Genomic DNA, 26674 nt, shown 5'->3' with positions numbered 1-26674 from the left:
GGCCCTACGATGGCCGGAAGATCATATCCGCAAGGTTACTGCGGTTCCTAGAAGATGCCTTGCGTGGTATGCCGGCTGCCTGTGCACTTGGGAAGTCAAGGGCGAGTCGAATCCCAGAATCGCGAATCAAGGGGCAAGATCCGGGGATTCCATGCGAGAATTCAAGAAACACGCCTCGACCTTGCATCGTGTATGTTGAGCCTGGTCAATCACTCGTACTTCGAGTAGCACTGGATGATATACCTGTGTACGGGTTGCGAGTTTTTCCTGCTATGAGAGGCCTCATCTGCTGGACGCATTTGGGAATGGAGAGACACATTGCTGTGCAGATAGGCAATGCCCAATTCGCGAGCTCGTCCGATACACAGCAAGGTCAGATCGATTGCCGTTAGGGTTATTGCCGTGCCACTAGAGTCATGTGTCGTGTTGTTGCTTTTCTTGTATCGGTGATCACCTAAGCGAGGCGGAGGCGTTGCGAGTCTAAAGATGGTTAGTGGTCCAGTACGAATCGTCGCCGACGAGCCGAAGAGACGCATAACCAGAACTGGAGAGACACCAACATGGGACAGACATGGCGAGACGAAGCATGACATTCGCGGGGAGGTACACTTAAATAGAGGAGGGCGAGCAAACACAACAACACCAACGGGGACATTCCCACTCGATTACCCGTCGTCCCTGAACGGGCCAGCCCACTCCTCGAATTCTTCGTGTGTAGTGTAGAGTACCAATCGCTGAAGGAGACTCCGATTGTAAGCAAAAACCCACTCGTCAAACATGAACGTATAACACGTACTTCGCCAGTCTCGAAAGACTCGAACTCGACTTGATGACCGTCGTCCTCGAGTCCAGTGGCGACGACCGACCAACCCGTGGTGCATGCGAGAGCAGCTTCGTTTATTTGCTGATGAAGAGGCGCCGGATCGTTGAGAGGCATGCAGATAGAGTCGGAGACAGATGCGAAGAGAATGTCGCAGAGAGAAGTCGATACTGCAAGAGAGGCAGAGTCGATGTCGTCTTGTGCAGGGAGAGAAGAGTCGTCAAGGAGAAGAGTGTAGCCAATAGACTGTGTGAGGCCTTGGTAGTCTGTGATGATGATGATGGTGCGCGGGGCGGAGATGTCCTCGAGAAGGGAGAGAAGCTGATCTTGAATGCGAGAAAGGAAGAAGAGAGACGGCTGCGGGTGAACAGAACATAAGCGACGAAAAGGGACGGAAGAACATCACTACGAACCTTGCAAGTGGAGGCAATATGGAGAGTGGCGATGAAGACGGCGGTGACGGAAGGGAGGATGAAGAAGAGGAGGATGACGCGCAAGGCGAGCGAGGGCTTCGAGCCAGAGGTGTCGTCGCGAGGTGTGGGGGAGTAGGTGGAGGAGGGCGCCGCAGAAGTAGAGGAAGCAAGGCCTAGTGCTTTGCTCGGAAAGTTGAACGGAATCGTGACTTGCAAGAGGAGATCGCTGTATGGTTCGAGTACGGCAGGCAGAGGTAGGCTGGGAACGAGCATCGGGCTGTCCGCCGCCAAAGAGGATAAGGGGGAGGAAGAGATTGTGAACGCATGGCACATACCTCGAGATAGTAAAGACGTTGGAGACTGCAGAGAGAGATGGCAAAGAGAGGAGGGTGAGAGAGAGGAGGAAGGTGTCGGCCACCGGGGCTTGCATGACACCCGCCAGGGCGAAGAAGCAGGTGATGAGGATGGTGGTAAAGATCATGATGTGCAGGTGGGTGTTATACGCGCGAGGTATGCTCGAGATGGTGATGGTTCAAAATGAGGAGGAAACGCACCGGGTGGGGGTTATTTAACCAGGGCCCTGGAGGCTGACATTCGAACTGGCAGCCATGTTCGCTTCCCGCTGACAGGACTGCCGTGTGCCGTGTCCGCCTCTACGTCGAGACCGTGAGCTGAAGTCTGCCGCATCGCCGTCGCGGTCGCCGTCGAGGGCGTCGTGTAGAGTGTCATGGCGGGAAGAGGATAGGAGGATGGATACACAAGCATCAGCGTGACGGTTGTGGACGACTTGTTTGGCAGCGGAAATGGGCGTCTGCGGGCATTCCCGACTTGTTCGGGAATCGCAAGATTCACATGTTTGATGGCCACCGCCCGCCTCCGCGCCTGGCGCCATGCTGTCCGTCCTTGCTCGTCGTGTGCTGCACGTCGGGCTACATACCCTTCCCCCCTTCTGCGCATTCTAAGTGGCCTGGCGCATTGCACATCCTCATGTCTACCAAGGAACTGCTTCAGGAAAAGCACGAAGAACTTGCTGAGCTGTACAAGACCAATCTCGCCAGCGCACGGAGTCTGCAACAAACCCTAGAGAACGACATCCTACCGGGGCTGGTAGATGAGCTTGTGCTGGATGGCGAGGGAGAGCAGAGGGCCAGGTTGTGGTTAAACGATACCCGTACGTCTCGGCTAAATGCCATATTGTCTCGCCGCGCCTATGACACCGCATTCGTCCTCGCATACCAGAATCTGTGTTCAGGTTGTTGCGGGTATGTCGTCTCCTCCTCATATGAGAAGCTACAAGGGTTCAATTGCGTTGTCGTTAGCGGCACAAATTCACCATCCCATTCGCACTTGAGAACGCAGGAGATCTCCTACTATGGCGGCTTGCAGTCATACCGGATGAGATACCACGTCCAGCTGCCCCGTTCCTCCAGTGTCTGCCGTTGACTGCCTGCGACCCGTTCGACAGGCCACTAGTCGTCGTCAAATTGTCGAGACTGTTTGAGGCGTCCGAAGACGTCCGGCCGACCCTGATCAACTACATGGAGCTCCTCCGGCTCAATCTCGAGCGCGTCAATAAGGAGGAAGGCGCCAAAGAGAAGGATAGCCCCGTATTACAGTATATTGCGCTAATGGATATAGGAGGCATATCTGTGCAGAATGTGGTGCGTCCCAGACGACGTCAACCGCGCACCGGAGCCTAGCGCACCTGACAGCACCACCGCCTACCCTTCAGCAGAATGTTGACATAATCAGCTGGTTTCTCTACGAGCTTCTCCCTCGCTTCCCGGGCATGCTAGCTGCCGGTAAGCAACCCTACTACCACTCTTCTAGCCTCGCCGACCCTGACCTGTCCTTGGTAGTCTTCATCCTCAACTATTCTTGGGCACATTCAGGGGTCTGGAACATCGTCAAGTACGTCCCCGCGTCGTTACACGACCCACGCACGCACTAACCGAAGCTCCAGGCGGGCCCTGCCAAAGTCTGCGCTGTCACGAGTCTTCTTCCCATCCCAAGATGAGCTCCTCGAATATTTCCCTCCGTCCACCATCCCACGTGGTGCGTCCCGCGTCTTTCCTCGGTGTGTCACAACCTTACCGCTGTCGCAACAGATTACGGCGGCAGTCTGCCGTCTCTATCCGAGCTGGAGGATCCGCTAGAGAAGTACATGACAGACTTACCGGAGACTGCAAGTCCGACCTCCAGCCCAGCGATTCACGGGAGCAGCTCCGCGGGACAAGCTCCACCGTGCTCAGAACCAGCTGCGCCGTCGTCGTTGTCTGCACAACCGATACCCCGAGTCCCTTCGATATCCCCGACCTCGCACCTAAATCCCTACTATGGCTACCCCGTGTCCGGGTGGGGCGCTCCGACACCTCGCTTGCGACACGGTCGACAGCGCAAGCGCGATCTCCTGCGCACCCTCGCAGCACTCTGGTGGAGCAAATGGAAACGCCGTGTCCTCCTCTTCCTCTGCATCCTTCTCGCCGTCGTCTCCTATCGGTTACGTCGCAATCCACGTATGGTCCGGTGGAGACAGGGCGTGCGTGGTTTGCTCCGCCCGCCAGCTCGGGTTACATCCTGATGTACGTACGTGTCCCCGGGGGGCACACAATGTCTATCTTTTCTCTCTGCAGACGACCTGGCTTGGCCAATCGGCCATCCTCGCACCCCGTTACTTGCTGCCCCATGCGCAGCAGAAGCAGATGACGAGCTGTCGACATCAAGGACCTAATCCTCTGAATGTCAGGACAGTGCAGCTTCTGGACCCGATGGTCCGCGCGAGCCCACCGGCGATTGATGTGCATCTCTCAAACTATGACAAGACCCGCTCCCCTGCTCGCAGTGGCTACCTCCCGTTTGAGAAGTGCATTTACGCTGGGTGCATGCGAAGCGCGCGTCCGAGTGGACTAGCGGATTGCTTTCTTGGTCGGTGCATCCCTGGGCCCCAGTAATCATGTATCACAGATGCCTGCGGCCGCCCTTCCATGACTTGTGCTCGCCGTCGTCGACATCTAGTCCCTGCGCGAGCGAAGCAGATGCGGCGTGCCCTGTGCGTCTCGCGTCGTATGTCGACAGGAAGTTGCCCTCGGAGAGGCAGGGTCCAGCTGACCCTGCTCAGCTGTGGTCGGGCTATGAATACGCGAGGTGTGCGTATGAAGAAGCTGGAGACGGCTAGTGGCGTTAAGGTAGCTCATCGGGAGAACCAGCAGCAGCGCAAAGGGTACGCGACGCCCCGTAGCACCGTGACGGCGACGATCGACCCGTTCCTCGTACCCCCTGCCGCAGGTTGTGCGGGCAGGGGGGCCCTCGAGCACTGTGCGAGCGAATCCCGTCGCGTGCCGATAATCATCGTGTCCTCGGGTGCTACGCCGCGAGCCTCGTTGCATGGCCAGGAAGTCGAAGCGTGAATATCGACCACACGGCTGCTCCTCGCGTTGCGGGCGTAGAACCTTCGAGCGAACCCGTCTATGAGCACCCTGGGCCCGATGCCGGCAGCAGCAGTGCCATGTCGTCTGGGGCGAGCTGGGAAAGCTGGGATGAGTTACTCGAGAGGGCATGGACAATGTTTATTGCCTCCCGAGGCCGCTGCCCGCTCGGTTCGCGCGTCGACGCATGGGCATCGCACGCGGGCTTCCCAGCGTCGGCTGGCCGTCAGACTCTGGCCCTGGGACGGTGCAGCTGAGCCGTGCGCGCCTGTGTGCGTAGTCCAGGGGGCGGCGGTGGCGTGTGTGCGTGCCCGCGAAACACGAGCTGGGGCCAGGTCCGCGCGTACGTGCAGCTGGGGCTTGGGTGTCCTTCGCGAGTTCGTGTCGCGATCATCGTCCTCTCATCCTCGTCCCTCTTACTCGTCCCGGACAAATGCACCCGCGGGCCGCTCAGTAGCGTGTTGCCCCGTCGTCGAGGTCCCCGTCCATGTTACGACATCTCCCTCCCGCAGCCGGCCCCAGCTGCTCACTCAATGCACGGCTTGCGAGCGTGACGTTCGTCTCCCTCGACGCGCGCAGCATCCGCAGATGTGGGGCAACTCCACGAAAGAAGAAAGAATACACGCCATTTCCGTTCGAGAGCCCGTCCGCTTCCTAATGTACACATATCTCATCTAGCCATCCTGCTGCGCGCAGAAAGCGGGTATGTCCATAGCGGCATAAATTACAAGAAATACTCTGGCAACTGTTGACAAGAGAACCGACACCGGCCGTTGAGCGGGCACATGGCAGACGGACATACAAGCAACGCGACATACCTTCCCTCCCGCATTCTGGGCCGCCTGGTGGCTCGGTCCGTCCCGCTCGTTCTCAGGCGCTGCCTGGAACACGTTGAAGAACATCGAACCGCCCGGCCCCACCTCCAGTATACTTGCCGAGTTTCCACAGCGGTAGCAGTAATTTGGTGCGGACCAGACCGTAGACAGGTGTTCGTCGAATAATGACGTGTAACCCTCCATGCACAGCTGGTGCGCTCGGAGGATGTGCGACATCTGGTTTGTCTCCAAGAACTTGTACACAACACCCGAGCCGAAGGTGTACCCTGCCCCTCTGGCAGTGCCACAATGCGATCGTCAGCGGCGTCGACCGGCTATGTGGACGTGAACGACGCGTCTTACCGTGGTGATATTGCGAAGTCTTCTTTTTCCGGATCGGGGTCCGACCAAACGAGGTCGGCCATGGGCCCTTCGTGAGGAATCTCTAAACGCTATATGAGCACCGCCTATATGACGAGAAGCCGAACGAGAGGAGGCGAAACGAACCTCGAAATCGATCGACGACCTTGATCTGGTCTATTGAGTGTATCGAGGGTGAAAGCCCTAATGCGACTCGGAGTGAGAAGACGGCTGTGCCGGAAAAACGACGGCGGACATACCGCCGTGGACGCAGAAGATCTTGTCGTCAATGACCACGGATAGTGTGAGGAAGTCGAACATGTCCGTGAAGTATGTCCACACGTGCGACGAGCCGTACTTGCGCACACACTCGGTGTAGAACCCGTACGTCTGAGCGGGCATCAGAGGGAGAAGGTGGTGGCAATGAAGCATGACGACTCACTTGCGTAACAGCCCTCGACTCGTGGTTCCCTCGGATCAACTGCACTCTATCTGGCCACCGTAGCTTCAGGCACGTTAATAGCGAGATCGTCTCGACGCTGAACAGTCCGCGGTCGACATAGTCGCCTGTGCTCTTGTTGAAAACGCTTGGTAATCATGGTCGCGCGAGACGCATACCGAGAAAGAGGTAGTTTGTGTGCGGCGCGTATCCGCCTATCCGGAAGATCTCAATGAGGTCGTAGAACTGGCTTCGGTGTCGGTCAACCTTAGCCTGCAGCGCGGGACGGCAGGAGTGCTCACCCGTGTATGTCGCCGACGACGGTGACGGGTGCGCTAACGTGGACGACGTTGGACTCGCGCATAAGGACCTCCTTTGTCTTTTCGCATATTTCGCGGAGGAGAGCCTCGTGGAGGAGCTGCTTGCGGAGGAGCTGCTGTATGCATGCGTCGAGATCGAAGGGTGCCATAAGTGCAGGAGTCAGAGTCTAGTCCAAGTCTCCCGGCGCTACGCGGCCCGTGCCTGCTCGGCGCTTTGCATGTGTTTGTCGATTACCCATATGCGGAAGGCATACCAAACGGCTTTCGCACGTCACGCGGGGTCCCAGACGACCACCGTTGCCCTTCCCACACATCGCCCTTCTTCCCTCCCCGTACGCTGCTCTGGGCTTCTACACACTCCGCAGTCTCACGAAACGTTCGAGTGTCCGGGGAGCGTAGCTTTCCACCGGGAATTCTGCGCAGGAAGTGCGCAACGCAACGGCAGCCTCGCTCCAAGTTAGTGTTCAGAGCCAAGTGCGCCGTAGCCTCGTTCAGACTCACACATCACGGGCTGGTCCTGTGCCCAGGTGACACTGTATGCTTGCCTCACAGGGGCTCGCCCTTGCCCTTAGGCACAAGGTGCTCGCCAGCCGAGAGCCATGCTGCGGACAGCACAATATAGCCCCCCGGACGTTGTCATTCTCGCAACCGACGTCACCCGCACATCGCTATCTACTATGACGGCCGAGGTTAGCTTTCCGGCTACCATTCGTGGGTGAACGTGTGTTGCGCACATGGGTGTGGTATCCACGCACCGAGTTCATCCAGGAGCGACATAGCGTCCGTATGACAGCCAGGGTCTCCGCTGGTCTCCGAAAACCTCCTATGCCGTCTCCGCTCATCGATTCTTCCTATCGATCGCACCAGCCGCGCGACATCTAGTCCCGTTCGCGTAAGGGGGCAGGCGAGAAGCCTTGCTCGCACTTGCTCCCAGTAACGACGTCCTCATATTCGGACAGGACTCCCATGCCGATGCGGGGCGGGCCCCCGCATCCGAGCACGTGGCTCGAGATAGTCTTTCGGTTCTCCGCAGAGGAAGGTTGTGTCCTTCGCCCCCATGGTGTCCTGTTTGATCGCATGGCCCGCACTCCCCTTCTCCCTCGAAGGTAATGCGAGTGCCGTCCCTGGGAAGCCATCGCAGACGCGCCCCGAAGGGCTCCCCTCTCGACAGGCTGCCGTATGTAATGCTCTGCAAGAGGCGCGGAAGAGGGCGAATGCGGACTGAATCAGATCGTCCACTCTCGATCCTGCCACCCATTTGCACACCATACGTCCAGCTCGCGTCGCTTGCGCTGGCTGCCCACTCGTCGAGCGCGCATCTCATCTACGCGTCTGGAGGGCCGAGAAAGGGCCTGCCGTCGCGAACGGGATCTCGATATGTTCATGATCTACGGGAAGAAAAGGCATGGTCGCCCTGCTAGGCAGATATCTCGGCACGCATAGGCACGCATCCCCAGGCGCAGCAAACACGCCTGCCTGAGGCAGGCCGCGTTATACTAGATGGCCGGCGCCAGTCGCTGGGCATCCCCGCCGCCTTTGTTCTTGGGCTCCGAGTCGCACGCGCGCAAAGTTTATCACCATGATGCCATCTGCACCCGTCGCGCTGTGTCGTCGTTTGCTGGCTGCTGCGCTGTTGTACTCTTCTGGCCGGGGCCCCCGTGCTACGTGCCACCCGGCTGGGGTGGGGTAGCCGAGGCGTATGCGTACTGCCACCGGGAATGGTGCGCGAAGGGGTCTGATTGCACTGTGCGCCGGAGAACAAGGTCGTCGTGAGACGGCGGCGGGAGGCTGGCCTCGGAGACAAGACGGATGGGGAGCCGGGGCCTGCAATCATAACGTGTCGGGGCTAATTCAAAAGAAGCACCAGGGCAGGGCGAACATGAGGCTCTGGGGCTCTGGCGCCGGACGGTTGCATGCGCTTACACCCGGGACAGCACGCAGACGCTCCACGGAGACGATCGAGGGCTGGCAGTCGCGGGCAGTCGCTGGCGAGCAGCGTCCGCGTCCGTGCCTCGGTGGACGCATCTCTATCTCGCACCGGGCCCTTGTCATTGTCGCCGGATGAAGTATAACATGGCCATGATGCCCTCCATCGCTCAAACATGTATTGCCCTCCAGTTAGGCATCCCGCCTGCCTTCCCTGCCCTCCACGGAGATGCTGCCGCTGCGCCCATGATTCATTGTCGATCTGCTCCCATCGGGCATGCAACTCGACAGCTTTCTTTCCCCTTGCATCCTCCGTCTCCTCGTCCGAGCATATAAGTCGCCCTCCCCGCCGTCTCCATTCCTCCCAGCCCCGCTTAGATGTCTCTTCTCCTCGCCATGGACCCGCACTACAACTACTACCACTCTGCACACCCCCACGACTCGTCCTCCAGCCAGCCCGCCCGCCACGGCTATCCCCGCTCGCCCGACCACCACTCCGGCTCTGCGGCCCATCCCTATCCCTACCAGCACGCTTCCGTCCCCGCATCTTATCACCCCGGTCCCGCGTACTCCCATCAGCACGCGTCCAGCTACCATGCCCCTCCCGCGCAACAGACGGGCACCATGCTCCCCCCGCTCGCCCCCTCGCATGGCTATTCCCGCGATGTCACCCATAGTGGCCGGCATGACGTTCCGAGCGGTTTCGCGGTGTCCTCGCTGGGTGAGTCCAACTCTTCCCGTATCTAATCGTCGCTTACCGACACCGCTCTCTCTGGCAGGCCCAACTCTCCATGGCTTGCCCTTCTCAGCCCCCCGCGCATCTTCGTCTTCGTCGAGTCAAGCGAACCGCACCAGCGGCCACTGGGGGAACACACCCCTGTCGCGCACGCCCCCCTTGTACGAACGCACGGCGACATATCCGTCGTCGACCCGTAGCTCGGGTTCGCAACACCCCTCGCTCTCGCACTCGACCTCAATGACGCACCTCATCCCGACGCCGGCGCAGACCGCGCAGACGTACCACGCGTACCCGCCCGCGGTGTCCTCGTCTTCTTCGGCCCCGGCCGCTCCGGTCGTCGCGTCCATCCCGCCCGCAACCTCGTCCTCGCCCCCGCAGGAGCGCTACTTCTGCGAACGGTGCGACAAGTCGTTCGGGCGGCAGCACGACAAGAAGCGGCACTTTGAGAGCACGCACCTCCAGCAGATGCACACCTGCCGGTTCTGCAGCAAGACGTTCAGCCGCAACGACTCGCTCAAGCGGCACCAGGACAACGGGTGCGATAAGGATCCGGAGTTCAACCCGTGATGCGGGGCGAGACGGTGCGGGCGGGGAGGGGAGGTGCAGGGGCTTCCTGGTCTGGGGAATTCGTGGGCTTCGGGTTCGGATTCGATCTTCTCGCCGTGCTTCTGTCCGGTATGCTTGGCATCGAGGTATCGTACTTCTCTGCATATGCATCATATTACCTGTATATTACCATATCCATATTGGCGTCCAAAAGCTGACACCACCTGCTGCTGTCGTGCGCGAGCTCCGGACTCGGACTGGACATCTTCGTCGGGGTGATGAACTCGCATGTAGAGTATTACTTGGTATTCCTGGGGCGGTCGGATTGCCCTTCTTAGCTACAGCTACGTTTGCCGCGCACGCTTCCCTGTAGATGCCATTGTCTTCCAGTTATGCGCTGCACGTCACACGTAGGCCTGCCCGCCATGTACCAATGCCATCGCTGTCGTTGCACATGTAGTAGTCTACAATAACGTATTCGGCTGTCACGGGCCTTATTTAATATACCCCATCCGCACTACCCGTCTGCATTCCTCGGAGCTGCTCTGTCTGGCAGGCGGGTCGGCTCCATTCGACTCCGCGAGCAGCATTGTATCATGCTTCGTCGATGGAAATGTAGAGAATTGCCGACAGCACAGGAAAAATAGGCATACGGATCGTCGTGCCTGCCGGTGTCCCGACCACCCGCACGCGCACCTGGAGGGCAGGACGCATCACCGAGGAGTCCGACGCGCCGTTAGCGTACAGACCGTCACGGTTTGACGTCGGCGGGAGCAGCACGTCCGGGCTCACGTTCACGTTCAGATGCGACTCCGCGCGCTAGACGGGCAGCTTCAACGTGAGAATGCGGCCTTCTCGAGCAGCAAGTCTATCACCGTCCGGACAGAGCAGAAACCTCCAAGGAAAACTGGCGAGCGTCCGGCGCAACGCAGCGTGCTGGGCAGTGGGGGGCAGCTGGACGCCGCCGGGTTGGCCCTCGCCATGTGCCAGTGGCGGATGAAAGTGTGTTCTTCGCCCCATCGAGAATCTGGCCACATAACTGTCAGTGGCAGACGCCCGATACGAGATGTGCCCGATTGATCGATATGGGGCCCGAATGGCGACGCTGCAGCGGTTACCCTGCACACACGTAAAAATTGACCGGGCAGACCAGCCCCGGAGCTCAGAGAAGACATACCAGGCTAGTCTGGGTCGTCTTAGCCACGGGGCGCCGTGCCGTGGCTGCGATCCACGAAGGACAGTCTTACGTCCTGGGGTCAGTGCACAGCTGCGGGGGCAATCGAAATAAACTCGTCCGCAGCCGTGCGCGTACGTACACAGGACGTCCCAGCGAGAGGAGGACCCCGCGGGAAGAATGCAAGACTGCCTCTTGCTGCGACCACGCTGGTGGACATATGACAGTGATCGTCCAGCGCCGTCACGGTGTAATTCGTGGGACTGCCTTGAAGCTTGTCAGCAGCCCCGACATCGCGCCCGACACCGACGAGGAGTCACGACGCTCGGAATGCATGATCGCGAATAGCTCCGATGCGTCGGCCTTTGCTGTCGAGCGTCCAGTCGATATCCGCGTCCATTGCCCGGGATGGCTGCCAGGATACATCGACCCGGCGAGAGAGCATCGCAATCAGGACATCCCATGCGGCTTCGCACTCGCTCGCCTATCGCGATTTCCATCGCCGATGTGCAGGGAGCAGCCGCACAAGTGCGTTCGCCGTTGAGTGCGTGCGGTGTGGCTATCGCGCCTGTGCCAGTGTTTGTTTGTCCAGGCGTGCTTCTCTCGTCCGTCTAACCAACCCCGGCAGGGGACGCCTGGTCCGCCTCGCCCATTCGTCGCTCGTCGTCTCGTCGTCCGTCCTCCGCGCTGCTCGAAGTTCTCGGAGTGAGTCGCAGGGCTGCGCAGGACGGAAATACGCCTCCTCGTCGGGACGGGCAGCGGCCGCGACGGGCACGCATATTGCATTCCCAGCACCACGCGCCGCTGCCGTGTCGAGCACGTCCCGGGCAGAATGGCTTCCTGAAGGGTGCGGAGGACCCGGATAGGACGCGCTTTCCTTTCATTATAGCTCCATGATCCGGGTGAGCAGGCATATGTCGCTCCGATCGCCCGTTCGCCGGCGGACTGTGCGCCAGGTGCCATGCTGCACGATAGCGTCTTGGGCTGTGTGCCGTGCCGTTCGCCCCATCTATCCTTTCGAAGAGCGAACCGCGGGCTTGTTCGGGAGAGACCCTGCCAGGGCGACGAGCTGCATGTGTATTCAACGCCTGCCGCAATATTGCCAGAGCCACTTTGAGCGTGCAGGAACGACGCAGGTGCGAATCTCGCACATGAAACGACCCGCGCGGACGGCCGTGCTCGTTTTCGCTGACGGCCATAGCGGGGGCTTCGCCTTCATTTCGGGAGGGCGAGCGCACGCTTCTCCGCTGGCCAGTCGGCCCAGGATGGCTCCGCTGAGCGCGAGTCTTCTCGGCTTCTGCGACCGGGACGGACCTTCTAACGTTCGGAGATGAGAGTAATCGACCACCCAGGTGCGGGGGCTTGGCGACACGCAGTCGTCCTCCGCTGCTCCGATTCCTGAAACAGGAGGCAGTGGACACCTACGCGGCGGATAAATCGTCGAAATGGGCGGCTTGTGTCAGGTTAGGACGTCGGGATGCGCTTTGCGGTGGGGTCATGGAAGCGGGCTGGACTTCATCTTGTCGCAAGATTAACAAGTGAAGGCCTCGTTAGTAGCCGGCTGTTTGGCGTGTCATGACTCTTCTCCAAACGATTCGCAGAGCTCGAGCAGCCGCCAGCGACGTGCCAGCCTTCCGTGATGCAAACAAGCTTCAAGGTTGCATCGCAATCCCAGCGTGCCATCCGGAGCAAATTCGGGCGCCTGCGCACGACAGCTGATGAACGATGAACACGGGAAGTCAGCCCGTGCAAATGGCTTACACGAGGAATAGGCAAGTACAGGTCAACCCGAAACGCGACAAACAGCAGCGATCGTCTTCGGCGCGTCCCGACATTTCACTCCCTGCGCGACAGGAAGTGAGATAACCAGTCAAGGGCGTGCATAACATACAATATACGTACACAACACGTAGCATGCGACCGGCCGCAGCGGAGGCTCGCCGCGATCCGCAACGACAAACAGTCTCAGTCCAAGTCTACTCGTCCTCATCCTCGCTGGCCTCATCTCCGCTCCTGCGTGCGAGGCCCTCGATCTGTACGCCGCTTGCATCACCACTGCCTTCTCCAGCCCCCTCCGCATCGGCATCTCCAGACTCCTTCGTCTTCTTCAGCTTCGCAATCACCTTGTCGGCGCGGTTGAATATACCTCCCGTCGGCGCGCCACACGCCGCACATTTGGGCGTCTTGGCGAAGCGTTTAATCGCGCAAGCCGAGCAGAAGTAGTGTCCACAGCGCGTGACGACCGGGTCCGTGTACGCCTTTCGGCAGATGAGACACGCAAACGGGATGTCCTCGTCGTCCGAGTCTGTGTCCGACTCTTCGTCCGCGGCGTCCTTCCTCGGGTTCGCGGCGAGCTTGTCGAGCTGCCAGCCCTGGAGGTCTGTATCAATGGCGAACACGCATGTATCAGTCAGAGTGGAGTTTGCGTTAGACAGCTGTCAGCAGGTACTCACAAGTCCCGCGGTCGTGCAAGAATTTACATGTGTCGCCGTATCCGCAGTATCCGGTCTCTGTGCGTGCGGACGTGGTCAGCAGAGGCTCTCAGTGAAGCATAACACTAGCTCGCGTACCTTTGTAGTCCTTGCACACGTCCGGCTGGTAGTCGACGATGGTCACCGTCCGTATTGTGCTATTGTTCGACCGCTGAGGCCCGACTCTCATCGCCTTCGGCACCTCCTGGTTCTTCCGGATGTGCGACTTGTACGCCTTCTGCCCGCGGTACAGCCCGTCATCCGGCACCTCCTCCTCCTCCTCGTCCTTCTTCTCTGACCGTCGCTTCTTCGCGAGCAGAGCCTCCGCCTCGTCGCCCTCCAGGATCTCCAGCGCCGCGTTGACGTGTGAACCCTCCGCTGTCCACTTCACGTCCGGGCCGTCCCGCTCCTCGTCCTCCTCCCGCTGTGATGCTGTGCGCTTCGTGCCCGCGCTCAGGAGGCTTGCGGCTTGCTTTCGTGATGGGAGGACCACTTGTGATTTCGATGAGGATGGTACGGGAACGGTGGCGGCGCTGGCTGGTGGCGACTCGGAGCGTTTCCGTGCCGTCGCTGGTCGGCCACGACCCTTCTTCTTGAAGAATGGCACCGTAACGTTCTCTGTGCTAGCCATGATGGGAGTGCTCGCAGACAGGTTTCAGATGGAAGCAAAGGATGGTGGTGAGAGGTCAAGCAAGCTTGCGCTATAATGCACGCTCGTTCTGACTCCCTCGAAGACGTCAAGGACAGCGGTGGGAGAGGGCGCTTAGTCACGCTTAGTCAGCGCCTTCATCAGCACGACGCCTAGCGCCTAACCTTGTTTGCACGAAACCACCCAATCGCGATTGGTAACAAGGTTAGTGGTACATCTGAGATGCACGGAAAGTCTCAAGTTGCGACTGCTCCCGACTATTATTGTTCATAATCCAAGGCGCACATCCAAATTCCCTCTATTTCATCATCTTATCATCTGTGACAGTTCGTGTCCAAACGCTTGCGGGTTTAAGTCGGTGCGTGGAATGTTTGCGTCAGTCTCTAGCTCATGCATGTTCAGGGATTAGCTGCAGCTTCTTTGCAGCTAGTACGCTTATGGTGGGCCTCGCGCTAATTCCGTGCACTCCGCCGGTTTCTCGGGGCCTAGGTACGGGAGGCAATCTGCCACAGTCCAGTCAATGCACGCATTCACCAGAAGCCCGTCCTTGTACTCTGTAGCTTGGACCACATGATTCACCGCCTGGAGCGCCAGCCGTGCGTCAGGTGGCGTTCCTCAAGGTTCAAATTGTGGCTTTTTTGCCATTAGCGCAAGTCCTGCATGTTTTGCAGTGACGGCAGCGAACCCTGGGGCGCGATCTGTCGCGTATCCCTGGCCAACCGTAGGAGTGCAAGTGCATGCATCAGGCAGACGTCCCGCTAAACGGTGCGTCCATGGTGCGTATGCGTATTCCGAATTCCTCACACGACGATGGCCCCTGCGCGACCATGCGATTCCAGCGCAGGCCCAACCCTCGCCGTGTGGTCTCAGGGATTGAACTCGCAGGCGATGCGTCCCCGGTTAGATCTACGCCGTGCGTCACATCGGAGCTCTGCGATATCCTCTCTCTGCGGACGGCAGCGAGAACGCCTCCGTCATAGCAGCGGCGCGGAATGGCGCCACAATTGTCGTCCAACTGCAACCCGTCCCGAACAGCTGCCCTGGTGCTTCTCGTCCTGCGCGTCCCCGAGCATTCAGTACCGAGAAGCATCTCTCGGACGCCCGCCGCATCAGCTGGTACCGATACACAATCGACTCAATAGCAATACAGTACCCGACATATTCTGAATGCACAGGTGCGCTATAGCGCTAACCATATACATGGACTCTCGACTCCTGCGAGCTCGGACGCGCAGTGATGCCAGCCCGTCATCGTGCTCGGCGGCTGGAGGCCTAGGGAATGGAACGCGGAACCCGCAGGGCTGCAGACCCCTCCCCTCAGCGCCGATCTAGGAAGGCGCTATTCTTGGCCCGTGCTCGCGTCGCGTATAGTACGCGTCACACTCGGGAGCCGTCTCACGGCGCCCAAAAAGCCATTGAGTGTGGCAGCCCCATCCGAACGTGGTCGAACCTCGTACGCAGGAGGGCCTTCTGAGCACTCTCGCTTTGGGCGATCTGCATGCCTGCTTCCCAGCGCATCCTCAAGTGCGTACGTACGGCGCAGGGGCGTGTTCTACGAGTCGGACGACCCGGATAATGCTCATTCCCGGACAGACGACTGAAACGGGGGAAAGGAAAACTCTGGACGGTAGAACAGTTCCTACCCTTCTCGCACCCCAAGCAGAGGCTTGAGCTTGCATCTCGTACGGCAGATCCGCCTGCAAGCCGCGGGGCTCCTCCGTGCTCGTACGTACACATCGGTCATCTGGTCTGTTCTCATGTTTCTCTCGTGGCTCCACGGTGAAGAGTGATGCTTCCTTGCCCGTAGCTCGACTCTGGGAAGTGCGAACGTTCTCCCGCGCACCGTTCGACTGTTCAACGCATGCACCCTCCTATCCCCTATGCCTATCACTCCGAACCGGACAGGAGGTATTGTATTCTCTGCTAGATGATGCCGTATACTTCACTCCACCGCGACAGCAGTCGCCTATACTTTCCTGCCGCTCGACTGTCTCGCTAAGTTCGGACCACCCTGGAGGTTTCGTCACGTCCTCGTTCTCTGCACAGCATCCGTCCAGCCTATCCCCACTAAGTACGACCTCCTCGTCGCGATTGCAGTCAACCACTGAATGGGAGTCGTGCCTGAGCCTCCTGAATCCTGGAAGCTGAAGCCGCACTGCTGCCGCCGCACTTGCTGCGGCCGGCTCCTGTTGACGTTCACATTCCGCCACAAGACGGGGGGAGCGATAACGGTGACAATCAGAAGAGGGCCGTCGCCTTCAGGAGAAGACGATCCAGCGCATTCAACGGCGCGGGATTTGCAAGGTTCGTCCGCTTCTCTCATTCATGTCCGTCGGCCGGACGCTGTTGGCGCGGGGATCATGTAGTTGTGCATGCTTGCCGGCACCTTGTTCTCCTGGACGGTCGACACGTGAAGCCACAAAAGTTCACTGTTATGAACAGTAGGAAGGGATCTATGGGATACATCGCTTGGTACTTCTCTGCGCCCCCGTGCGCCGTTGGGTTCATTACCGAGACGAAACCTATGCACCGTCATACGGACAAGAAGAGATGGAGAAGCGTGACGGGAGTCGAGAAGGTGGGAGATAAGGCATGTGTGCATGGCGAAACGGGCGTATGCAAGCAAGACCATACAGCTATATCTAGCGCGATGAAGTTAAAGATCAATAAGTTGTTGAAAACAAGAGGCCCAAGGAGGTGACTGTGGACGACGAACGGACAGACACCTTGTTGAACATATGAGATACAGCAGTTCGTTCGAATCGTCGGTCACGCGTCCTCCTCGCGTCCTCGCTTCATTCCCGCGCCATCCGCCGAAGGTGCAACTTGTTGGATCTGCTGTTGTTGCACAGCGCCCGCACCTGTGACGCCGACGACGAGGCCCTTCAGCCATCCGTTCTCTCTGCGAAGCGCCTCGCACTCCTTCTCGAGCTCGCTCACGCGAACCTCAAGTTCCTTCGCCTTCCTCTCCAAGGCCGCCTCCCGCTCCTTCTTCTTCAACCTGAACCGGGCGGACGCGGCAGTGTTTCGGCGTCGCTTGTCTTCTGCGGCGGTGAGAGGAGTACCGGACGGCTTATCTTCGGGGCTATCCGCCTGCACCGGGCTCTCGGGCACAGATGAGACAGAAGCTCGTGAGGTGCGGGCACGCTTCGTAGAGGTGGGTGCAGCGGGGCTAGAGGCCTGGGATGCCTGCGAGGGTGATTGAGCGGGAGTCTGATTCGCAGAAGGAATAGGCTGCGAAGGCGCTGCGGGCGCGGGCCGGAAGGTCGAGGCATGCAGGGAAAGCAGCTGGGCGATAGTGCTAGCGGGGTTGGGTGCCTGAGGCATGGGGGCAGGAGGCGCCATGAAGGGGTCTACCCCGAAGCTCGCGAGGAGAGCGTTGATGTCAAACTGGGGCGGGGCTTGCGCAGAGGAGTTGGTGGAGGGAGTATGGGCAGAGTGAGAGATACCATTGGAAGGAAGGACGGTTCCCATCACCACATTCTCGTGCGAGTGGGCTTCGGCGATGCCGCTGCGGGAAAGGTCTTCGTCTGGGTCGTTGTAGCGGTCGGGATCATCCTCGCTACTGTCGTCCTGTGCACCGCGTTTGGCATCCAGGACATCCTTTTGTTTGAGGTGACCTGGGCGTGCGGAGACGAGGGGCTCGTCTGACTGGAAGTTGAGATTGGTCCAGAGGTCGAGCTGGGCGTTCAGGTCAGGGAAGGGAGGCACGGAGAGAAGGTCGGCGTCGGAGAGGTATGGGTTGGGCGGCTGGATGGGGTGGACGATATTGAGTCCTTGGAGATTGGATGGTGCCATAGTGCGACGATGTTTGCGTGCTCCGCTTGGAGACTTGTCTTCTGTTGGGAGATAGTGGTGACCAGAGCTGGTCGAAGACTCTGGACGGGGTGTATGTCAGCGTCCATGGCGTGCTGGCTGGTGCGCTGTTTTGCATACCGTGTGGCCGCCCGGACGGGCTCGAGGAGGGAGAAAGCGAGCAAAGGAGGAGGCAGGCGGGGGTGATGGTGGTAAGAAGAGGGCAATCTGTATCTAGCCGAGTCCACAGAACTGCAGCACTGACTAAGATTTCCGGTTCGGTCAATCGGGCTGCGGCATCCCGGCCGCGTCTGCAGGCGCTGGTGTGCCATCTGCGCGTCTGGCTCTGAGAGTACCCTGCCCAGCTCATCGCTGACGCGGACGTCGCTCCAGCCCACTCTGCTCCAACTCTCCAGAAGGCTCGCAGCTGGCAGCCATACAGTAGCGCGGTTGTAGCGGCCCAACGTCCCTCACCAGCAGCCAGCAGCGTGGGCGGACGTAGGTGGACGTGGATGGCTGACCACGCGAGAAAATTGACGGCACCGATCGGTCCAAGGAGGTCCAAGGCCAATCGATTGAAAATCCGCCCTGGCCGTCCCACTCCCGGCGACCGCAGGGACAGCCACCCACTCGTGTTTCCCCCGCCAACCGCCGCACAGAATGGTTTAGGCCGTCGGTAACCTCGCATGCCCCTCCGCACGACATCCCCAGTCGCAATGGCGTATCCCCCGCCATCATCCCCGTCGGCTCTTCCACAACCGACTCCCGGACTGGCCACAGCGGGGAACTGAGCGCACGACCCGCTCGATGTGCGCGGCCGTCCAGGCGACCCCTCCGTGGGCGTTCGAAGCGGCGAAGCAGGCTGGTGTGAGACCGACTGCGTCCCCGAGGCTCTCCGCCAGTCAGCTGGGGCATGCTGACTTTGCGGAGTAGCCAAAGCTTACCAAGATCCTGTCAATGCATCAAGCTAAATGTAATCCACACCGTCTTCGAACGGCTATCCGAATCACTGATGACGCGGACCGGCGGCGCGCGCGGCAGCTGAACGCATGGCCTCAGGCTCGGGAGCCCGCACAGCTTCGAGGCTCTCTCAGGCCTTCGCTATCGTCTAAGTAGTATGCTGGCGACGGCAGGGCCAACCTGCTCTCTTGTCGATCCTGCATGAGGTTAACGTGCGTACTCTCGGCTCGAACCTGGGCATCCTACAGATAAAGCCGCCATGTTTACTACCTAGGTAATCCTTTCTGCTTGTCACCACGGTAAGACTCGGCAGCTAATTCAATGTGCGGTCGAGCTATGTGACGAAGTACAGGAATAACAAGGATACGCCAGTACCACGGTAAAGCACTGTGGTCCCCATAAGATTGTTTCTCGTCTTTCCTTCTCGACTCTATTCGGCATTCGCCGTACAATAAATAACGCTGCGCGAATGTCTAGTCTGTATTAGGGATGCACGACATAACGAGTATGGAGGGCCCGAGAACGCCTATTCGATAGAGGTGAGAGTCATTGTCGGTAGTAAGATATAGTATGCGGTATGCGGATGTATAAGACGGTGTTGTGGTGGGTAAGGGGTACGGTACGGGAGGTGATACAACATCAGCGCGTCCCGACACTGGATATCTCTGTGTACTTCAGTATCATACGTAAACGCAGGGTGACCAAACCAAACCAAACCAGGAGAACATCAACACTCAAACTCAAATTCGAACCAAACAGCCAGCCTGCTGTGTCCCAAGTATTCGTCCGTTGGTCCGTAACTTCACCTTCACCTTCACCCACGCCCGCACCCGAGTCCTGCCGGGTTTGAGTGAAGCGAGGCATGCATACACCTAGCGCATAGGGGGAAACAGGAAGCGGGAGCTTATAGCAGCTGCTTCCAGCCAGAGTCGCGGCACTTCTTCACGAGGCGCTTCACCTCTTGCGAGCGCGCACGGGTGGTCACCAGGAGGGTATCAGGCATGTCGACGATGACCAAATCGTCGACGCCAAGCAGCGAGACCAGCCGCCCGGAGCCGGGGACCACAATGCCACCGGCAGCTTGTTCCGTGACGACTAAAGCATGAGGTATGTAGTCAGACAGCTGAAACGGACGCCGAACATCGTGCCACTTACCGAGACCGCTGTCGCCGAGGATGCGCGGTTGGTTAGACTCTGCGGGGAGCAAGTCCGCGAGGGAAGAGAAGTCACCGACATCGTCCCAACCTGTGACGCAAGCACAAAGCCAGGATTAGCATTAGCCTCACGACACGCCCTCCGGCTCTGCCAGAGCCGCCTCGACCGTAACTTACCGAACGTAGCCGGCACGACGGCGACTCGGCGGTCCATGGACGCAGGCTCCGCGACCGCGTTGTCGATGGCGATCTTCTCTAGGCCTGGCCAGACCTCGTCCAACACCTGTTGCCTCGTCTTCTCGTCGTCCCATGCGAGCGCGATCTTCTCCAGACCCTCGTGCATCTCCGGCTTGTACTCCTTAAGCAGCTGCATCAGGAACGCTGCCTTTGTCACGAACATACCGGCGTTCCATCGGTAGTTACCCGTCTTGATGTACGCGGCTGCAGTGCGGGCGTCGGGCTTCTCCTTGAAGCTCGACACGAGCCGTGCGTTCGGTGCGTCCGACATGCCGAGCTTCTCGCCCAGCCGGACGTAACCGAAGCCGGTCGACGGGTGCGAAGGCGCGATACCGATCGTGACAAGGTAGTCCTTCTTCGCCACCTCGACAGCTTCTGCCACAGCGGCGAGGAACGCGTCGTCACCGGAAATCATATGGTCGGCGGCGAAGGAGCCAATGATCGCGTTCGGGTCGCGCACAGCCAGAATGGCAGCGGCGAGACCGATAGCGGCCATCGAGTCCTTCGCGCTAGGCTCGCAGAAGAGGTTGTGCGGGAGAAGGTCTGGAAGCTGCTCGGTAATGCCCTTGACGTGGGCGGGACCAGCGACGATCGCCGTCCTAGAGGCGGAGGAAAGGGGAATGAGACGATCCCATGTCGCCTGAATGAGCGAACGACCCTTCAGAGTCAGGTCGAGCAAGAACTTGGGATGTTCTTCTCGTGAGAGAGGCCACAGGCGAGTACCCGCGCCACCAGCGGGGATGACGACCCAGAAACCAGGAATCTCACGCACGCCAAAGGGGAACTGAGTGAGGGAGTTGTCGCTGAGTGGAGAGGGGACATAAAAGGTAGGTGGGACAGCAAGGGTGGCAATGGAGTTGGGGGTGAGGAAGGGAGACTTGGCACGGAGTTGTGGGCTGCCCGGCGCAGGAGTTTGGAAACCTGGGGTCCCGAGTCTGGAGCCGTTGTTCTGCAGGAAAAGTATTAGCATACCTCAATACAACGCATAACGGGGTTTGGAAGAAACAGAGGAGCTTGTTCATGCTCATGGATGGTCGGAAGATGCCAGAACGCGAGGGCAGCCATTCGACTACATGGACATTCATGATGGTGATTGGGATGGTGGACCTATCAGAGGTGCGCCGTACCAAGGTAGTAGGTGAGCGCTGGATGATGAACTGCAAACAGAATCCGTCCGCCTAGAGTCCATCCGGGGAAGGACCTGCTGCGCGCATAGGTCGCTGGTTCGTTGCGCCGATCCAATCGCGTCAAAGTCCGCACTGAAAGCGCAACCCTCCACGTCGGACAGGGGTTGCCGTCACGTCGAACCTCTCGAAGACTACCGCGAACCTTCGCATTCCGTTGGCGAAAGCCACGTAGGTTCGGCTAGCCAGCAGGGAACGACGACCGTGGGGGTGTGGCGAATCATTGAAGAAAGAACCGTACAACACGCCGCGTACAGTGCGATGGTGTGGCGGGCGGTAAGAGAAACAGCAGAGGGTGGTATACACACCTGGAGACCGTCCCGGATCTGACGTTCAAGGCTGGCGTTCGCCTGGCGGAGTTCGTGACACTCGGACCTGAGCTCTGAAATCTCCATTTGCTGCACGACATGGAGTATAAGCGATTGTCGTCCTGCCGACTACAGCGGGTGCCCAACTCACGGATTTGTGGACGGCGTCCATGATCTGCTTGAACATGAACTCGACGGCAGATCCTCCGGGGGCCTGCACCTCAGATGAAGCCGCGGGCAGGGCCTGGAACAGAGACATGTTGGTCTTCAGAAGATGGCGGAGGGTAGAGATGGGAGAAGGAGAGGAAGAGGAAGAGGATGCGGCCGGATGAGCTTGACGTGTCCGCTCTCGCGCCTGCACTGACTGAGCCTTAGCTGCGCGCGGTCGGAGAAGCCCGAGCGAGGCAGTTATAGCTCCCATCATTTATGGGCGCTTCCTGCGAAACAGGTCTATCCAGACTGTGCCGCCATACTCACCTCCTTGCGCGATTCAAATTTTGTACAGACAGACTTGGCACGTCACGGTGTTGAAAATTACTATGCACAAGTGTCGGGCGCAAACGCAGGACGTGGCGCGCCAAGAACATTCCCGCTGGTGGACGGTTCATAAGGTTTTCCGATGCTAGTGGCCAATTTTCTTCCGAGATGCTTGCTAGAATAGTTAGGTGTGTCTCAGAGACGATCGCGCAGCGAAGTCAAGATGTCACTGTAGATTTGTAACCACGGGGTGTACATGAAGAGGTTTCTAGTCGGGAAGGATGCATACTACAATGCTGCGTCATGTCAGCGCGCGCCGTACATATGAATCGCAACGCTCTCGCGAAATTCGCCCAAAATCGAGTGTAAAATGTTCCATTCACAAAGATCGGTGACTTCATTGGAGGAATAGACGGGATGGTGCTTTGTGCCAGCGAGAGGATCGTGGATGTGGATGCCACCGACGAGAGAGGAGACGTACCCGTATGCATTATGACTGTCCACCCTTCCTCGTTGGGTACAAGATGGTGATAGGAGGAACCTTGAGCGGGTGCAGAACTGGTGGAAGATAGTCTAAGTGAAGGTCCTCTTCCACCCTGAGACTCTCACTCTGAGAGTCACACTCGGGAGTCGCGGGGGTGTCTTTCATTCTCCGCCCGTCGCCAGCGAGTCCGACGGCGGCGGCGGATGCGGCGCTCGCCTTCGACCGCCTTGGACTCGGAGTCGGACTTCGGTGCGATCACGCTCCGAGTCTCTGCCGCCACTTCTGCACTGACGGCTCGTGCCTTCTCCTGTATGACTGCATGCGGAGGGGCTGAACAAGACAATCGCAATTGAAGACATCACTAATGATGGCGCAGGTGAGGGGCCGATGCAACATGATCAGTGCATCGCAACAGCGGAACGCACCATGCTGAGGACGTAAGTATTATGGACTGTAACGAGCTCACCAAGCACTTCCGCAACACCGCAATGGACGCCCCCAGGCTCACAGACTCTTCCAAGTATTTGCGACACTCGCGCGAACGGGATGGGGCGGCGTTGCGACCGATAGCTCCTTGTCCCGAGTTCCAATTCCTGGATCGAACGTAGACAATCGATCATTTCTGGACGTTAACCACTGTGGCGGCAATTGCTGTTGATGCTTGAGTACCGTGCAGGTCCCGAGAATGATCGCCGGAGTCTATGTGAGTGGTCGTATATGTGTTGTCAGAGCATGCGTTGGGAAACTCACCGATCGTCGTATGCCGCTACCGCACTCGACGCATTTTCCAGCTCTCCGAGTCCGTGTGGTGTTTTGACGTATCTGCTGTACAAGTGATGGTCGGGAGGTGTCGCCGTGCAGCTCAGTGCGCCGATACTTGCAGTATGAGGCCTGAGACCTGAGGATGAAGAAGGCTCCGATGGGCGGTGGTGGGGCACATGCGAGGTGACGTGGGGAGCTGTTTGCGGACACCACGAAGTTCAAGCACCACGGACAGTCCAGTATGGGGGCCCATGCTACTCCCGCGATGCAACAGGCATGACATGCGACTTTCTACGGCCGCGACTCTCCCTTCTTTCGACCCGTAGTCCGTTGATTTGACCTTCAGCTCGTTCATAGGTTCGACGAGAAGTATTGGGGTCCGTAGATATGCCTACGACTGTCACCACCCGATGTCAACAAGTCCCGTCAACCTCGACTACTGGTCCACGAACGGCCTCGACACTCACCAAGATATTGGCCATATTCCCGGCTTCCTGACCACACTCCATACTGTCAACCGTTTCGCTGCGAAGAGAACCCGATCCGCACCCGTGGTTTTGAGCAGATGACTGACAGACGAACGGCGAAAGTGAAGGCTCTTTGCCGCAAACGGATGCAGGAAGAGGTGTACATCCATCCAGGAACGGGGGTCCGCCGCGAGTAAGGCAAGCTATACGCGCAACCTGGGGTAAGGGACTGTAGGTAATTTCGCGCCCTCGGAGCAGAGGAGATTGGTGGAGAAGTGTCCACCTCCCACAGCCGCTCATTACAATCACTGGCCCCAACCCACCCGGTGACGCCGACGGGGCCCGACATGCACTTGTCACCCCAGCAAAGGAAAGCCATCCCAATTCCACGCCTTCTGTCGATTGGCATTATTGGCCTTCTTAGCGTCTTCTCGCCGCTCTGCTCAACCTCAGTAACGGTCAAAGGTTGGTTCGCGCCGCATTGCCGCCAGAGAGAGGTCGCCTCACTGACGGCTGTTCTTGCCGTAACTGTGCGTGCGTGTGGAGAGAAGCGGGAAACGTGCGCGAGAAGATGGTAAGGTTACATTGCGGTCGCGTGAAGTGTTCATCATTCAGTGACTAGCCAATTGCAGATCAAGTGCGTGGAACATGCGAATTCCGCATTGACATTGAACTTAGGCGGAGATACGTGCACTGCCATGTTCCGACACAGTGTCCAAGGAGCACAAGCGACTTGCTGGTCAAGTCTATGAAGGACCTCTCGTAAACTTGGCTATTCTCCGAGAGCCTGGCAAGATGACGGTCCTTAGCATGTCGCCGGACTCAATTTGACGTCTTGCAGGAACATGCGAAGACTTCCAGTAGGACTGCGGTTTCTCAATTCATTGTTTTACTATTGACAGGATCCGACCGTAGAGCCTACTTCTGTCTTCCATTTCCATTCCCTTCCGGTTCATAAAGAAAGCTGGGTGCTCGCGAGGCCAAGAGAGCTGAGGGATATACGCAGTAAGCAGTGACAAACGCTACGATTGCTCAACCGGACCACTGATGCTCCCCAAATATCGCGGGCCCTCCGGCACATCCTTCGGGGAGCAACAGGGGAGCTATGTCCCATATGGAGCAAGAAGGTATCGAGAAGCCGGCTACCATCCGACATGTTCTCGACGCTGTGTATGGAGGCTTGCACTCACGGGCACCATACACTGCTCCCGCATCCCCTAAAGCGGCGATATCCCCCTTGGGGAGAGATCCACCCCATAGAGAGCTGTCATGTTCACACATAAACTAGCGACGGTGAGAGCCTAAACCCCAGTTTCGAACGTTTGTTTTCAGTCCACGCTGATTGAGCAGGTCCCCAATGTTGCCTCAGCACCCTCGATTCATCCGAGCGTCAGGTTCGGCATCCGGTTCTGGACGGGGCTCGCGGGGCGCGGAGAACATTTGCACCTCAATCTCATGCCAAAAATCTCCGTTCGGGTCCTTTGAACGTACGTTTCTGGAACCCTGCAAACACGTCAACGGTACGTCCTCCTTACGCATTCCATTTATTGGTGGCGAGACTGACTTCGATATATTTTCAGCATTGGGAGGTGCTCGATAACAAGGGTCGAGGGTCGGCCGCACGGTCCAGACTGAGAGGCCCTCTCGACGCCCACATATCGCTTCTGGATTGAGGGTGTCGCCTTTTGCGGATTTTGGCCCTCCTTCGATACAGCCAACACCTCGATGCGAGCGCGAAGACGCACGACGCCAGGATCGACTCGCTAGAAGGAACAGCTGGATTCTCCCCGTGTGGCTTTGGGCCGCCTAAGGTGCTTCTATCGCCCGGATAGCGAGTCCTGGGCGAACCGCACACGCCGGTGTTCTCGGCTGCAATCTTAAAACTATAACTCGTGATGTTCTCGACCCGCCGCCCAGCCGCCGATGCAGCCAATGGCCCCGACGCGATGTTATTGCAACCGCTGGCCACAACACCGGGACGGATTGCCCGCACGTATCGCTGTTTTTGTCAATTCGAACATTCCTAGATTGGCGACGCGATCGCATCCAGTTGAGGCTCGGCCTGGACGTGTGGTATCTCTCCATTCAGTCCCTGCAGGGCACAGGGTAGCCGACGCGACCCGGTGTCGAGCGCATCCAGGATGGGCGCACCCTCGCAAAGGGGGGTTTTCACGTCATTCCAGACACCATTTGACGAGCCTCCAACCTTACAGGTTCAGTGTCCCGATCGTGGTCACTCATGTTGCTGTTATGCGTTTCCGAACCCACTCTAGGCCTCGGTCATTCCGTACTCATGGATCCGGTGAGATCGCACCCAGCAACATTCGGTCCCACTCGGCCAGGATCTGCTGCAGGAGTTGTAGCGTTGTCCGTGCGGGTCCACTGTACACCGTACGTTGACAGGTGTGTGATACTTGCCGTTTGCGAGCCTGTACTTAACGTGGTCATCAATTCTTGGATGAAATATCGGGTATGTATATGTCCGGGTACAGTTACAATCGATCAACGTTGCCTTGATCACTGACATACACTGGCAAGGCCGGCAGGTGGGGCAGTCCACGCTCGCCTCGCTGATCAGTAGGAACTGAAGAAGCGCCGCGGGTTGTTTCCAAACTCCGAGGCCAGCCTTACATGGTTATCTAACAGCTGCGGGTGGACGCTCATCTCTCTGTTCATAGAATCTGGTCCACGAACCAGCGTCGATAAGCGTTTGCTTTCCTGTGGGCTCTAGACCCGGACCGTCTCGTCG

General features: G+C 58.7%; 8 protein-coding genes across 8 annotated transcripts; 2 read left to right on the top strand and 6 right to left on the bottom strand.

The window, feature by feature from the left end:
- Nucleotides 1–573: 573 nt before the first annotated feature.
- Nucleotides 574–1977, bottom strand: L226DRAFT_558477 (uncharacterized protein). Its single transcript, XM_067683243.1, has 4 exons — nucleotides 1569–1977; nucleotides 1234–1510; nucleotides 797–1177; nucleotides 574–734 (listed from the first exon to the last, which is right to left on the bottom strand). Exons 1-4 carry the CDS (start codon nucleotides 1712–1714, stop codon nucleotides 666–668), a joined length of 873 nt encoding a protein of 290 aa, XP_067539190.1. The 5' UTR covers nucleotides 1715–1977; the 3' UTR covers nucleotides 574–665.
- A 243-nt stretch (nucleotides 1978–2220) lies between these two features.
- L226DRAFT_457115 (CRAL/TRIO domain-containing protein) lies at nucleotides 2221–3814 on the top strand (the record flags this gene model as incomplete). The annotated part of the gene is made up of 8 exons (XM_067675350.1): nucleotides 2221–2404; nucleotides 2473–2495; nucleotides 2553–2894; nucleotides 2969–3035; nucleotides 3093–3144; nucleotides 3197–3288; nucleotides 3342–3393; nucleotides 3457–3814. The coding sequence occupies 8 exons, from the start codon at nucleotides 2221–2223 to the stop codon at nucleotides 3812–3814; spliced, it is 1170 nt and encodes a 389-aa protein (XP_067539189.1).
- Nucleotides 3815–4091: 277 nt separating this feature from the next.
- L226DRAFT_298240 (uncharacterized protein) lies at nucleotides 4092–4967 on the bottom strand. Its single transcript, XM_067673684.1, has one exon. It carries the CDS (start codon nucleotides 4788–4790, stop codon nucleotides 4245–4247), a length of 546 nt encoding a protein of 181 aa, XP_067539188.1. The 5' UTR covers nucleotides 4791–4967; the 3' UTR covers nucleotides 4092–4244.
- Nucleotides 4968–4991: 24 nt separating this feature from the next.
- Nucleotides 4992–6748, bottom strand: L226DRAFT_503211 (Metallo-dependent phosphatase). The gene is made up of 8 exons (XM_067677924.1): nucleotides 6575–6748; nucleotides 6452–6522; nucleotides 6276–6400; nucleotides 6094–6223; nucleotides 5981–6037; nucleotides 5837–5918; nucleotides 5477–5768; nucleotides 4992–5403 (listed from the first exon to the last, which is right to left on the bottom strand). The coding sequence occupies exons 1-8, from the start codon at nucleotides 6739–6741 to the stop codon at nucleotides 5383–5385; spliced, it is 945 nt and encodes a 314-aa protein (XP_067539187.1). The 5' UTR covers nucleotides 6742–6748; the 3' UTR covers nucleotides 4992–5382.
- Nucleotides 6749–8914: 2166 nt separating this feature from the next.
- L226DRAFT_457010 (uncharacterized protein) lies at nucleotides 8915–9824 on the top strand (the record flags this gene model as incomplete). Its single annotated transcript, XM_067675340.1, has 2 exons — nucleotides 8915–9239; nucleotides 9298–9824. 2 exons carry the CDS (start codon nucleotides 8915–8917, stop codon nucleotides 9822–9824), a joined length of 852 nt encoding a protein of 283 aa, XP_067539186.1.
- Nucleotides 9825–12737: 2913 nt separating this feature from the next.
- On the bottom strand, nucleotides 12738–14196 carry L226DRAFT_503206 (uncharacterized protein). The gene is made up of 3 exons (XM_067677923.1): nucleotides 13548–14196; nucleotides 13431–13487; nucleotides 12738–13357 (listed from the first exon to the last, which is right to left on the bottom strand). Exons 1-3 carry the CDS (start codon nucleotides 14077–14079, stop codon nucleotides 12954–12956), a joined length of 993 nt encoding a protein of 330 aa, XP_067539185.1. The 5' UTR covers nucleotides 14080–14196; the 3' UTR covers nucleotides 12738–12953.
- A 2447-nt stretch (nucleotides 14197–16643) lies between these two features.
- Nucleotides 16644–18763, bottom strand: L226DRAFT_298166 (uncharacterized protein). Its single transcript, XM_067673683.1, has 2 exons — nucleotides 18034–18763; nucleotides 16644–17975 (listed from the first exon to the last, which is right to left on the bottom strand). The coding sequence occupies exons 1-2, from the start codon at nucleotides 18578–18580 to the stop codon at nucleotides 16867–16869; spliced, it is 1656 nt and encodes a 551-aa protein (XP_067539184.1). The 5' UTR covers nucleotides 18581–18763; the 3' UTR covers nucleotides 16644–16866.
- Nucleotides 18764–19729: 966 nt separating this feature from the next.
- L226DRAFT_298154 (mannose-1-phosphate guanylyltransferase) lies at nucleotides 19730–22110 on the bottom strand. Its single transcript, XM_067673682.1, has 5 exons — nucleotides 21887–22110; nucleotides 21736–21825; nucleotides 20184–21192; nucleotides 20008–20097; nucleotides 19730–19947 (listed from the first exon to the last, which is right to left on the bottom strand). The coding sequence occupies exons 1-5, from the start codon at nucleotides 21992–21994 to the stop codon at nucleotides 19757–19759; spliced, it is 1488 nt and encodes a 495-aa protein (XP_067539183.1). The 5' UTR covers nucleotides 21995–22110; the 3' UTR covers nucleotides 19730–19756.
- Between the last annotated feature and the right edge of the window lie 4564 nt (nucleotides 22111–26674).

This window comes from Lentinus tigrinus, assembly GCF_003813185.1.
Source record: "Lentinus tigrinus ALCF2SS1-7 unplaced genomic scaffold L226scaffold_5, whole genome shotgun sequence".
NCBI classification, from domain to species: Eukaryota; Fungi; Basidiomycota; class Agaricomycetes; order Polyporales; family Polyporaceae; genus Lentinus; species Lentinus tigrinus.
This window is presented reverse-complemented; position numbering and strand designations above follow the sequence as displayed.